The sequence below is a fragment of the Parasteatoda tepidariorum genome, chromosome 6 (assembly GCF_982258835.1).
Source record: "Parasteatoda tepidariorum strain Cologne lab strain chromosome 6, Ptep-v5.0, whole genome shotgun sequence".
Lineage (NCBI taxonomy): Eukaryota > Metazoa > Arthropoda > Arachnida > Araneae > Theridiidae > Parasteatoda > Parasteatoda tepidariorum.
This window is the reverse complement of record NC_141760.1, coordinates 10,554,338-10,568,117: the sequence shown is the minus strand read 5'-3', so window position 1 is coordinate 10,568,117 and position 13,780 is coordinate 10,554,338. Positions and strand designations below refer to the sequence as shown.

Sequence of the window (13,780 nt, the reverse complement as noted above, 5' to 3'; positions counted from 1 at the left end):
GTAAACGGAAAAATTACTAAATGAATAGTTTTAAAACTGTATATTTTGGTTTTATTATCCAGAATTAAGGGGGGTTAACAAAAATATCATTATCATACCGTACGGTAATTTTACCAGAATTTTTTCTCCGAGTGAGTTAAAAAGCCGTTAATATACACATTACTAGGCTAAACTGTAGGTTAACTCGGGTGATTCGTTAAAGTGTGGAATTAAGTGTTTTTCACAATCTACCTAGGTAATGTGAGCATTAATGGTCTAAATATCAAATATTTCTTTCAAATGTTTCTATCATTCTGTCAGCTAATTTATTGGTTGCTTATTGAAATAACTTGATTTTTTTTATCTAATGAAAAATAAATACATAAATTTATTTAAGCTCACAGAACCGTTGCTTCAGTTCAGAAAGAGATCTTATTTTCACTTTAATGAGTACTTGTAGATAATGTGCAAATTATCTAAGTAATTTGGAGAGTACCCAAGCAATTTCAGAAACGAAAAAATAGCACTTTAACGGCACTTTAAAATTGGCATTTCCCCATTAATCTTTAACTGAATAATCTGTAGAATATTTTATTTCTGTGGTTGGTAGTTGTTGACTTCCACGGCCGGTATGCCCTACATTGATGATTTTCTAAGGTTCAGTACCACTGTCCGAGATAGATTTGCCCGGTATGCCCTACATCAATGTTTTTTAAGATAAAGTGCCACTGACATTCACCGGTGAAAGTCGACATTCTCTTGATTTCAGTCATTCAAGGTAACATATATTTTATAAAAATCGATGAAATTGCCTTTTAACTTTAAGAGCAAAAAACTGTAAACTAATATATTAAGCGATTGAGCGTGAAAAAAAATTATAAATTTATCAAAAACTAAAATCCCCAAACTTGTAATTTTTAAAAAAAAAGTCTTAAAAGATCTCAAAAAAGGTTTATGAACAAATTTTGAAAAGAAAAATAATTAACTGGTATATCCTATTTCACCTACGCTTCTTTCCAAACAATGAGGTTTTCCCAATTACACAGCGTAACTATTGACAGCATAACAATGTAATATTATTTTTTAATAACAATGATACCAACGGGATGTAATTTTTCTGATGAATTACTTTTACACTTTGTTTTTGTAATAAATGACCAGATAGTATTTTGAGGAGAGAGTGTAATCATAAATTAACTTCCTTATAATCAATCACAATCGTTATGATTGCAACTACCTGTTTACATCACGAACTTTCGTTTATTCTTGATTTCCTACGTCCTACGAATTTCCTTCATTTCACTAGAATTAATATCCCCCAAGGTATTGTTTACTGTCACAAAGAAACCGTCTAAATTTCTCACGTATTTCATGTCTATATTATCAGGAACACATGTTTAATATGTAAATCTGAACACATTAGTGCGTTAGTGCGTAAAATTTTTTTTTGATGAACTTAAAAAAGAGAGCTGGATAAAAAGGACGAGAAAAAAGGCTCAGAAAAGCCATGAAAAAAAGTACCAGAAGAAAAGAGCTGAAGAAAAGCACCAGATAAAAAACATGGGAAACAATTCTAGAAAAAACAATAAAAAAAATAATAAAAAGAGCAGGAAAAAAAGCACCGGAAAAAAACATATATACGATTAACGTGTACTATATAACAAAATAGTTAAGACCTAAGCAAATTTAAAACTGAATATCATTGAACTGAATATATAAGTGAACTTTTTATATTATGGTACAGTAATGTATGAATAATAGTTTTTCAACAAGTCTTTTTTTTAAAAAAAATTTATCAAATTCGGAGATGGAAGGAAAACCGGATTTTTTTAAAAAAAAATTACCAAAAACAGGCTTTTTAGTTTAAACCAGATATTTTCTATTGCTTTAAAACAAAATGTTAAAAAATATTTTTCGCACCAAATTAAAAGTAACTAAGCCGCTGAGAAATATTTCACAGAAATTTTATTTAACTATTGATTAATATTTTAATAAATAATTAAAAATTATTCAATTTTATTCCATGAATATACGAGCATTTAAAAAAATATATATAGATATAACTAGAAAAAAATAAAAAAAATAAAATAAAAAGCATGACTAGGAATTTAAAAAAAAAAATAATAACTGCAGACTTAGTATATTCTTATTTATTACTTTACAACACTAGTTGGTATGCAAATAAATATTTAATATGTAAAGTTATTTTAGTAGTAAATATATGTCGAAGTTAGTTTTCCCCCTAGATTGTCAGTATAAAAATGTTCTATTTCAGCATTATTTACATTAAAATTAATATTTAGTAGTATACAGTTCGCAGCATTAATATCAATCAATTTATATACTTTTCTTGTCGCTTATTTATTTATTTATCGAATGAATACAAATTTTAATATAAAGAAGCAATATATATTTAAAGCAATATGTTATGCGATTGAAAATATTTAAACTATATAGAACTATAAAAATAAATAGAAAAGACAAATGGGCTGCATAAATATAAATATCTGAAATAGCTAAAATATGTTTTAAATCTAATGGTTTGAATTATGAAGAAGAAATTACTTTCTTGTCCTTTTTTTTAACATGATGGAGCTTTAAATTTAACAATATTCCTGTTGATATATGCCAACCTTAAATAAATAAGTAAAAACAAATGCTTTGAAAATATTTTAAATTAATTCTGAATATTTTTAAACAGTTTTTTGTTAATGTAATATAAAAATACAATTTGAAAGTATTGCAATATTGAATATAAACATACTGAATAGAGGCAATACGAATTTGTTTACACTGGTAATAATTAGAATTCTAAAATTATATTAATAAAATGCATATAAGAGCATAATCTCCTCTTATACTTTTGTTTGTAGCAAACGTTATGAATTCAACAAGTAGGTAAAAACTATTTTAGAAACTTTAACTCGTTAAATAATTGCCTTATTTATCTAATTCAAAAAATTAAAAAAACTAATAAGATATAGAATTAGTGAAAGTCTATTTTATTTTAAGCAGTTTTAAGAGACATTATGACTTATTTCAGAATTTGGCACATTAATATATTTACGCTAAGTTAATTTATTTAAAATGGATATTATATTTTCGTGAAAACCCAATTCTACGTAAACGTAATACAAACTATATAGCTTAATACAAACGTAATAATACACAATAGAAACATAAGTAATACAAACTATTTTTCAAAACTGCAAGAAAAAAAATGTAAGAAATCTTTTATTTGGCACTCCAATCAAACTGATAGAATTTACATTAAAAAATAAAGTATTTAATTATTAAAAAGTTTTTATAATAAAAAATTTATCTAATTTCTGATGGATCTAGTGCAAGTAGAAAAACATAATGTTAAACATAAACCAATAAAATTATTTATTTAGTAAATGAACGAATTGTAATATCACGCGATTCATTTCTAAATTTCGTCAATAAATTTCCTCAAATTCGTCCATTGTTTTTAGTTCGAAGATAGGCTTAAACAGAATACAATATTTAACAGCTATAAACCGCGTGCTTGTAGCTTTGTCTTCGTAGAGTAAATCACGCCGCGACATAACGTAAAGGGTTTGCAGAATGTAAAATTAAAGCGATCATGCGCAGTTGCTTCAATCTTACGTATGGGGGAGTACGGAAGCTAAAGTGAAAGTGCAAAATCTCCCTAATAAAATAAAATAATAATAATAAATAATAAAATAAATTAAAGCTTCCAAATGGTATGTACTATACTCTTTAGAACACGCGTACAAAAAATAAAAGGAAAAAAAGAAAACGTGCTTTCTACTTTATGAGTGGTTCTGATTCGGCGAAACTTGAGAAATCTTTCAATATGTGTAAGAACCCCTCTCTCGTTTCTCAACAGATTCCAGTGACTCTGACCCGTCATAAACCGCTGCCGCTTTTCCAAATGTGCGTAAAGCACCGCAAATGGAGCAGGCGTAATTTGTACCCGTTACGGCCTGCCTCATTTCAGAAAGCGTCTCCAAGCATCATGGACCGTTACTTCGAGCGCAATAAAAAGCGTTAAAGGCGAGAAAAAACGCTTCCAAAAAAAAAAAAAAAACGTCGATTTTTACCTCCCCGAAGTAATAGCAAAAGGGGAATAGGGATATATGGGTACCCATAACGCTTCAATGGAAGCGCGCTGGAACAATCCTCAAGTGATTGTATCGGTTTAATATACCCCATTGCTTAGTTACCTGCACACTGTCATTTGGGCACTAAAGTGTTTTTTTGGTCGCCAAAGAAGGAGTTGTTAATTTCTTTTGAAATAGTTTTTTAGAAGGTTGGTTTTGTCTCCGAGCATTTTGTTATGGCTCATTGGGTCGCGGTAAAAAACGAAGCAAAACAACTTTTATAAAGATGAGATTGGTGCCAGATAAGGAATATTGCTCATACTCATGGTTTTATCTAATATAATTAGTTGACTTTAATACAAGAAAGAAGTAGATGCAAAGAATAATAACCACAAAAAAATTTTATCGCATAAAAAGAATACCTACAGCATTATGATTCTCGTAAAAATGAAAAATACCTCTTAGCGATGCATTTTTTTTTAACTCGTTATATGTTTATGCAAATTTTTACGAACAATTGGAAGTGTTTCAGAGTAATTATTGTTTAGAATTGCGATTAAAGCTCTTGAATGTTTATTCATTAAAATACTCAATGTCAGGTTTATAATCTTGTAAGTCTTGCAGTTATCTAAGTTTAAATCTTAAAAGCATTCTTTGGTAAGCATTTAATCTTAAGAGTTATATATTTTAAGCCTTTAAAAGAAGCGTAGTTAAAAAAAAGAGTTTTTTTAAGGTTCACAAAATTTTATTTTCCTGAAAATATAAAATATATATCATATCTGTACAGATGACGAAAAAGGAACAAAATGCAGAAAAAAAAGTCATATATAGTAAGATTTAATCAATAAAACAATTTTTAAAAAATAACTTAGGACAAAGTAATTTTAATTTTGGTGTGCGCGTTAAGCTGTAAGGGAGCTGAAATTATGTAATGAAACATAACCAAACAATTCATAATTCTGTGAGCAACTGTATAGCTGAATTTAAAAATTATGTTTTTCACAGATTTGACAAGTCAGAAATTTAAAAATCAACAATCTTAAGAATCCAATTGACCCGTCGAATGATGTATTGCACAAAGTTGTGCACAAATCATGCATTTAAAAAATAAACACAACATGAACAGTCAATCATTGAAATCGATAAAAGGCAAAAATTTTACAGGCTGCTTAAAGTTAGAGTCGAAAAAAATAAAGATATATTCTTAGAGGAGAAAACTCAGTTCTATTATATTTAAAGAGAAAAAAAAATTGCATCAAATATGTTATGTTATTGTCTATGCCACATATGTTACATTATAATGTACTCTGGGATATGAGAGAGAGCTCTCCTAAGAATCTAACAAAAATCTTCGAAGCTCTTTCGCCAAGGAAAGTAAAAATGCCATAGCCTCAGTGCCTTAGATTTGAAGCAAAGCCATAATTTTGAACTTTATATGCCATCTTACTGTAAAGAATTATCTGTGCTTTAGAACGAACAAATAACTACATTATTTTAAAAGCTATTAAACTTTTTTTAAATCATCAATTTGGCGACTTTTTTCCACCTAGATGAAAATGATCAAAATCAATGCCTTATTCCCATTTTTTGCAAATTTTAATGAGCACAGATAATGCAACATAGGAGAAAGTTTCTAAATGTTCAAAAAATTAGACCACAAACGCCTTTTATTTTCTCAAAAGTGTGGCTTTTCGCCATTTTGACGTTTTGCGCCATTTTCATAATAGACATAGAGATCGTTGGCTAAATATAGGCTAAACTTGACCCAATGATCATGAGCAACTGTTATTAAACTCACATCAGTAATAAAAATAAGCATATTATTCGCAATAAAACATAATTTCATACCATGACGAAGTTTTTGAAAAACAGCTTTATAGCCTCATTTTACGAAATTGGTAACAGGAAATTAACAACGAAAACTTAGACAGAGGTCATGTTTCAACTCTTATCAACACTCCACATCACATGCAAAGAATAACAACTTCTTCATGGAATAAAAAATTCTTCATGAATATTCACATCATCAAAAAAGAATAAAAATGGGACAGATATGGGCAAAACTTCACCTCAGCAAGTTTGTCTTGGCAGTTCAAGTAACGGTGTATACCAAACATAGTCGATGCATGGGTGGAGAAATGAAGTCCATTTATGAAGCACCTTCAAAATTATATTATGTGTTTATATTTGTAGAGATTGCATCCTTTTATTTATTTATTCCTTTGAAAAATTAAAAGTGAACAAACTGTTGGCATAAAATCCAAACGCAGATAGGCTGAAGAAGATATTTTCTCAATCTGTTTTAATTTTTATAAGGAGTGCAGTATATATATATACATATTTAAAAAAGTTTATTTTCTAAAATTATTAATTTCCTAAAATTATTAATTGTCAACTTCTTTAAATTAACCAGTATAATATTCCTTGCGCACATCCATTTTCCTGCCCATCCTTGGTTACTAACAAATTAAACGCACTTCAGTAAGAACGCACTGTAAAACAAAATCCCTCTATTTACGCCTTTACCTCAATTTGGGCTCCTGTTTTTATGTTTTGTAATCTGGCAATCCTGTTACGAAAATATTTTAAGTCATTCTTGAAAACTTTCCCGTTCGTGTAAGTTCATTTGAATTCGCTGCTAGCTTTATAGATTTCGTTTTCCGTTTTATTCTGCTTTTTTTTCTTTATATTTTATTTTCGTTTCTTACGTTATATTTTTACTTAATGTGTTCTATTTTATTTGTTGTAAATTGTTGTAAAAATTTGAGTGCTCCTCACACTATTGTATATTTTGCTTTGGCTATATTAATACAATATTAGAAAGCACTCCTTTTTGCGTATATAATCGTGTGTACTGACGAAAAGATTATATCTTTTATTTTCCGAATTTTTATTAATTTTTCTCCTTTTTTCGGATTTTTTTTTATTATTATTGTTATTATTATTTTTCTTTTTCCCTTTTTTCATTGTTCTGTATCTTTTCCTTTTTTTCTGTATTTTGAACTTATATATATATATATATATATATATATATATATATATATATATATATATATATATATATATATATATATATATATATATATATACATACATATATATATATATATATATATATATATATATATATATATATATATATATATACATACATATATATATATATATATATATATATATATATATATATATATATATATATATATATATATATATATATATATATATATATATATATATATATATATATATATATATATATATATATATTCTTCAACCATTAAGGTTTAACGAAAACACCCATAATAATGCTGCTTAGAGACGAAATAGTCGGATGCCCCACCCATTGTTTAATTAACTAAAAAGAGAATGAAATGAATGGGATGAGGAAGAGAACAAAAAAAATTCGTTTTAAGTTAACCGCCCAAATACTCCGCCCTTGAGTGTGGGAGGTACACACTCGACAAACATATATAGACCTTAACTCTTATAATTAGCCGCATAGAAATAATAATAAAAAGAGTAATGAAAAAGCAATCCTGATTGCGTATTCAATAAAAGACGATGATCGATTAGGGCGGGTATTTATGATTGAGACATACTTTGTAGTTAAAGAGAAATAATTAAAATGTCATCACCTGTATATGCACCTAAATTTATTGTTTTTTTCTTTTTATATTTAGTAAAAATTTATACACAAAACTTTTTTAGAAGAATCTGACTTAAAATATAATGCCCAAAAAGTGGTTTATATATAAAAAAAATCTACACATTCTCAAAAATAAAATTTTAATGTTATTAATCAAGTAACGCTCTAGCTCAATATAAGTTTCATAAATCATAACACTAAGATTTATTGTACTTACGAAATACTTTTCCGAAGCATTTGTCATTGAAAATTTATTAAGAATGATATTTAATTAGAGTGTTATCAAATAACTGTCTAGTTAAATATCAGTTTTATCAATCATGACGCTAAATATAAATGTGATTACAAAAGCTTTCCGATGTGTTTAACATTGTAGATTTGTTCAGAGTGTTATTTAATTTTTGCTTTTTCGTTGAATCTCTAAAGCAAATAACACAAATCGAAAATACAAGATGCCGTTATTAACTCATTAAACTATTTAATAACTCATCGAAATATTATGTGAATAAGATATACATTTTATTTGTTTTTAAATAATCTTTACCTCTCTTACTGTCTAAAGGCTTCAGAAACAACTTTCATTGTCCTTGTTCAGAATGCATATATATTCTGGCTTTGGTGACTTCTATAGACCTTGTTCTTTCAGATTTTTTTTTTCGATTTCATATCTCCCAGAGATGAATCTATGGATCATTCACCATACTGTTTTGCATATTATAAAGAGGAATCATTCACCATACTAGTTCAAAGAATATGGAGATGAATCTTTCACCATATTGTTTCGATTATTACGGAAATAAATCTTTCATCATGCTATTTCAAATGATTAGGAGAATTATTCACCATACTTTAATAAAGAAACTATGCAAACCTTTTCTTTTGAAACTTCAAAAAAAATTACATAAGGAAGAAGGTGTAAGAATGTTGAAGACATTAAAAACACCATCGTAACATTATAGAATTCCGATTGGAAAGCTTTATAAGTTGTTCCTGATATTTCTACAGACAATTGCAGAAGTGTTTTATGTCAGGCGAAGTTTACTTGATAACAAATGGTCCTGTAATTCGCCTAAAATAATCAAAAATTACATCAGTCAAGAGAGTCAACAGCAGTCTTTTGCACTTTTGCTCTTATTTCTGAACTTAGACTGCTTTTTGAAGGCTATTTAACTGATTTTTGAAGGCCATTGCAGTTTTCTTGTAAATAATATGCAATTATCATAAACGTCGTGAATCTGAGACAGTTATTCGTGACTTCAGCTAGCGCCCTCTATTCTGATTGAGAAAATGGCACAAAACGTCACTATGAAGAAAAGCCACAGTTTTGTGAAAAGGAAGCGTGCTCTTGAACTTTTTTTTTTTTTTTTACTTTTTGAAAAATTATTACTACTCTTCATTGTCTGGACTCACAAAAATTTACTCAAATTGAGAATAAGTACTTGCACTTCAAGAATAAGTAGATTTTGGATAACCGTACATGTGACCAATGACGTCAGCGCCCGCTGATTGTTTAGATGCAAAATGGCGGGTTAAAGTTGAGCAAAGTTTCACCACATAAGCAAGAATGTTAATTAACGATAAGTTAATTAAATATGGAGCCGTGTCACACATCGAATTAGTTGAAATATAATTCTTTCTACTCGACTTCTTTTACTTCATTTAGATTTATTATTTGTCTATGTATTTTTTTGCAACCTTTATATATTTTTGTTTTTTGTACCTGTCAACTTCGATACATAATTAGTTTGCTTATGTTCCCCAGGGCTTCATAACTGTCTTTGTGTTAAGTCTCTGTGTCAATATACAGTGAGAGAATTGAAATCTTTGAGAAAGAATCTCTGTGAAATAATTTAGAATGCGCCACTTAAGAGAATTGATACTTGACGGGCTTGGCTTACTCGAAATAGAACGAAAAAAAACAGTTGCTAGAGTAAACAAATGCCTTGTTTCAACAACCAATCAAGATTGAGTTACCCACACTACGTCACTTGCAGGCATCCCATTATTCGTTGATTTTGATAATTTTCGTTTGGTAAGAAGCATTCTCGTTGCATTGGATTTTTAAAAAAAGAAACTTATTTTTAATACTTAAGTTCTTTGTCCGCTATAAGACCTAAACAATTTTTAAGGCAAAATAGTAAAGTAATAATACAAAATTATTATCTCAAGTGTAAGGCACATAAGCTGCGGCTTTTTATTTATTATCCTCGGTGAAAGAGCCTAGAAAAACACTGTTAATAGAAGTCTGATTCTAATTACCCAATGGTCGACTATATTTCCAATATTGTATTCCAATTTTTAAATGCCATTCAGAAATACACCAAATTAAAATTGCTGCTGCGTGGGGAAATATCTGTAAACAGAGCAATCACATCATTGCATGAAATGTAATCTTTTTCATATATTTTAAAAGTTAAGTTAGATCGCCGTATTTTTCCACTTCTCTGAAATTACTTTAAGACACAATAACGAATGCCGAGGAATTTTTAAAATTGCTCGCAAAAAGTTGAATCAAGTAAACAAACCATAAAGCCGCTTTCTTTTTAGCCAAAATGCTGTTTTCAAATATATATGGAAAAAAAAGTCCATTATGTGGCTTCAAATTTCATTTCAGTGCTTAAAGTTAGTCCGAAATTTCCAAATCCAAATGAGGTTTTATTGATATTGCCTCACTTTGGCGCATAAAGGGTTAAAAAATGCCATTAAATAACTAGCATTCATAAACAATCCTTAAGACAAGGAGTACGTGGGAAGAAAATCCTTGAAGGACTTAAGACCCAGTAAGGGGGGAGGACTAAAGGAGAATACGTCCCCCCAATGTTTAAACAGCTATCCCCAAGATTTATCATAGCAATTACATTTAGGAAATAGCATCTCAGGAAAGTGCGCGTAACTGTCGCTAGTGGCAGGAAAAGCATTAAGGGAAAAGCTCTTAGCTGGCTCGGGATTAAGGGAAAACGGGAAAGATTTAGACTCTAGCGACCCGTCCATATAGAGAAGCCGATCTTTCTTGTCCAGAATGAATTGCCTCATAACGTAGGGCGATCTTTAAGCTCTGTAGTTACATGAAGAAGTCTATCATTGGAGTTGGCGACACGATAGCCGCCAAGTTTGGCATCTACGCGATATTTTGAGAAATCTCTCAAGAACATTCTAAAGATTATGGTAATATTTTAAGACTTACATGGGCAATTCCACGAAAATGTCAACCTAGCTTCGAAATTTCTGTTTTAACAAAACACTGATAGTATTGCATAATGCAGGGCAAAACTAGTCACTAATAATGTAAATATGTCTTATGTACTAATATTGTCTTTTAATGTACTAATAATATATAATGTGCAAATAATGTATTTTGAAACATTTCTCAAAGTATAATATGAGATTTTTTTTCTAAAATAAAGAATTTAAAAAAACAAGCATTGAAATGAAGTAGTTTTCAGAATTTTTAGAAATATTCAGTATAATTCTATACTTATTTTTTTTAAGAAAAGAATATTAAAATGCAAAGGATTTTAATTGCCATTTAATATATTTTGTCAGTCTATGGATGGTGGTAACTGTACATTTTGCATTATAAAATTGTATAGAATTTAAAATTTTGATTTATCTATTTTAATAATACAGAGCGTTAAATTGTTCATTAAAAAAATTCTGTGTAGCTGCCATAATTCTTTCATATATTTTGTCTATTAACTTATATGCTGTGATCGACCCATTATTTTCGAGAACATTTTCTAATTTAAGAAATATAATCTGTTTATTCTGTTTCACAAATTATTGAGTTTCACACTGCAAAATCAAATAACATAATCTTTAATTTGTTTCGCACATGAAGAAGATATTAAAGAAATTCAGATTAGAAATATCAATTAGTTGCCTGATCGCCAGTCAGTTGCTACAATGTTTCAAATGCTGTCATTCTTTTCTTCTAGCAAAGTTTTACAACTCAAATGCCACATCCATCAGTCATTTTGGGAGATTTAATGACACTTTATTTAAATTTAATTTAAATTTCAATCGAATCTTCTTGTATCAGAAGTTTTCTTACAGGTTGTATTGATGTTAGTAACAAGTTTCAAACATTTGCATTGTGTTTAAATTATCCAAAAAGTAATCTATAGATTTAATTATACCAGTGGGTACGCGAATCTTGTCAAAGATATACACCGAAGAGCCATTACATTATGACCACCCTGCTAATAACATGTAGGACCACCTTTAGCCCTCAAAACTGCTAGCACCCGCCGTGACATTGATTCCACAAGGTGCTGATAGGTAGTCTGAGGTATCTGGTACCAAGCGCACACCAACTGGTCCTGCAATTCCCTCACATTGTGAGGGGGTAGCGTGGCAGCACGAATTTGGTTTTCCAAGTAGGACCACAAATGCTCTATTGAATTAAGGTCAGGTAAATTTGGGGGCCTAGACATGACTTGAAAGTCACTGGAATGTTCCTCGAACCAATCCATGACGATTCGACCCTTATGACATGGTGCATTATCTTCTTGGTAAACACCATCCCCCGCAGAAAAAACTGTTGCCATGAATGGGTGAACCTGGTCTGCAACTATGTTCAAGTAGCTTACAGACGTCAGAGATTGTTCTATGAGGATTACGGGTCCTAATGTGCCCCGTGAAAATATTGTTCCTGGGCGAGAAACCATGAATACCTGGGCGAGCCCATTGTTATAGATGGAGGATGGTCATAATGTAATGGCTCTTCGGTGTACATGTTTACACTGTGATAACTGTTTATACATATATTTGACAGAAATTGTTTTAAAAAAAATTATGAACTGAAAACTTTCAATTTTTAAAAAAGTTTCGTCAAAAATCTTTCATAACTCTTAAAGTATTTCTCTCAACCCTAAAACATTATCACAACATACAACTGATACAATCTCAAATATCCCCAAAACATTTCAAAGCGATATCATAAGTAGTTTCTCAGAAAAGGTACATAGAGAAAAGGTCAGTTTTAGCATCAGTAATGTATGTCCTACCAACTCCTCTTAAAAGAGAAACCTCGAATAAGCTAATTGCTTAGCACTCACAACTCATTAAGTGACGGAATTAAACACTAAAACGAACTTTTTCGGTATCAACTTGCTAATTTTTAGACGGATTTGTAATCTTGATCATCAAAGTAAGAGGATTAGCCGCAATCTAGAAAGCATAGTATGGCCAAAAGATACGTCAAGGTATCAATAGTTAAGGCAAGCGAGCTGTCGAAAGTTTGCATATTTTGGGAGCTATTGAATCGAATCAAAATATTTTTGCACTCAGTTATAAAATTCGCTTATCTAACGATGCAAAGGCATGCTCCATGTAAAAAATAATTTCAATTTTTAAAAAAAAATTATAAAAAAAAGTACCTAAAGTTAAAAAAATTAATAAAACATTAAAAGTACTTACGTCTAAGGTCGGGATATGCGACACAGTAGACATCTCTTTAACAATGGGAGATTGAAAACTCATACGAGATACATCCTAAGAAATGAAAGAAAAACATTTTATAAACCATAAATTAGCATACACTGAAGCATTGTTGCAATGAAGGGAAGGAAAAAGGCACTAAAATTTTTTACACAGTAAATTATTAATAAAAAATTGCTATTTGACATAAATAAATAGAATGTACATTTAATTTAATGCAGAAATGTATTTTGCATATTGTCTTTTCAGTTAATAGATTTTCTTTAAGAATGGCCTCTGACAAAGATTTAGTCAGGTTTCTAATTACATTTGCAAGTTGTTCAATAACCATGGTTTTTAGCACACCAATTAATTAAATAATTTTAAGAATCCCGGTTGGTTTTTTTCTGTTTTTATAAGGTATAAAAATTGAGAAAAATAGACAAAAAAATTGCAAAAAATAAAAAAATGAATTTCCCATTAAGAATTATAGTTTTGTAACGGAGGATTATTGGTAAGCGTCTCCTTGTTAAAGGTTTAAACGCGTTACTTTATCGTGGTTTTTCTTTCTACATAGCACCATCGGAGATAGTTTCAATAAAAAAAAAACTTCACGAAGGCGAGTTTTTTTTTTTTTTTTCAAAGC

The 13,780-nt window shown here is 29.5% G+C and overlaps 1 protein-coding gene across 4 annotated transcripts in view; it reads right to left on the bottom strand.

Moving 5' to 3' along the window:
- Positions 1-13,780, bottom strand: part of LOC107451740 (LIM domain only protein 3) — a 97,175-nt gene that overhangs the window by 28,690 nt on the left and 54,705 nt on the right. For all 4 annotated transcript variants that reach the window (XM_016067934.4, XM_071179016.2, XM_016067935.4 and 1 more), the window contains exon 2: positions 13,135-13,209. In XM_016067934.4, the coding sequence (XP_015923420.1) occupies positions 13,135-13,209 (75 nt within the window). The remainder of the gene's footprint in view (positions 1-13,134; positions 13,210-13,780) is intronic.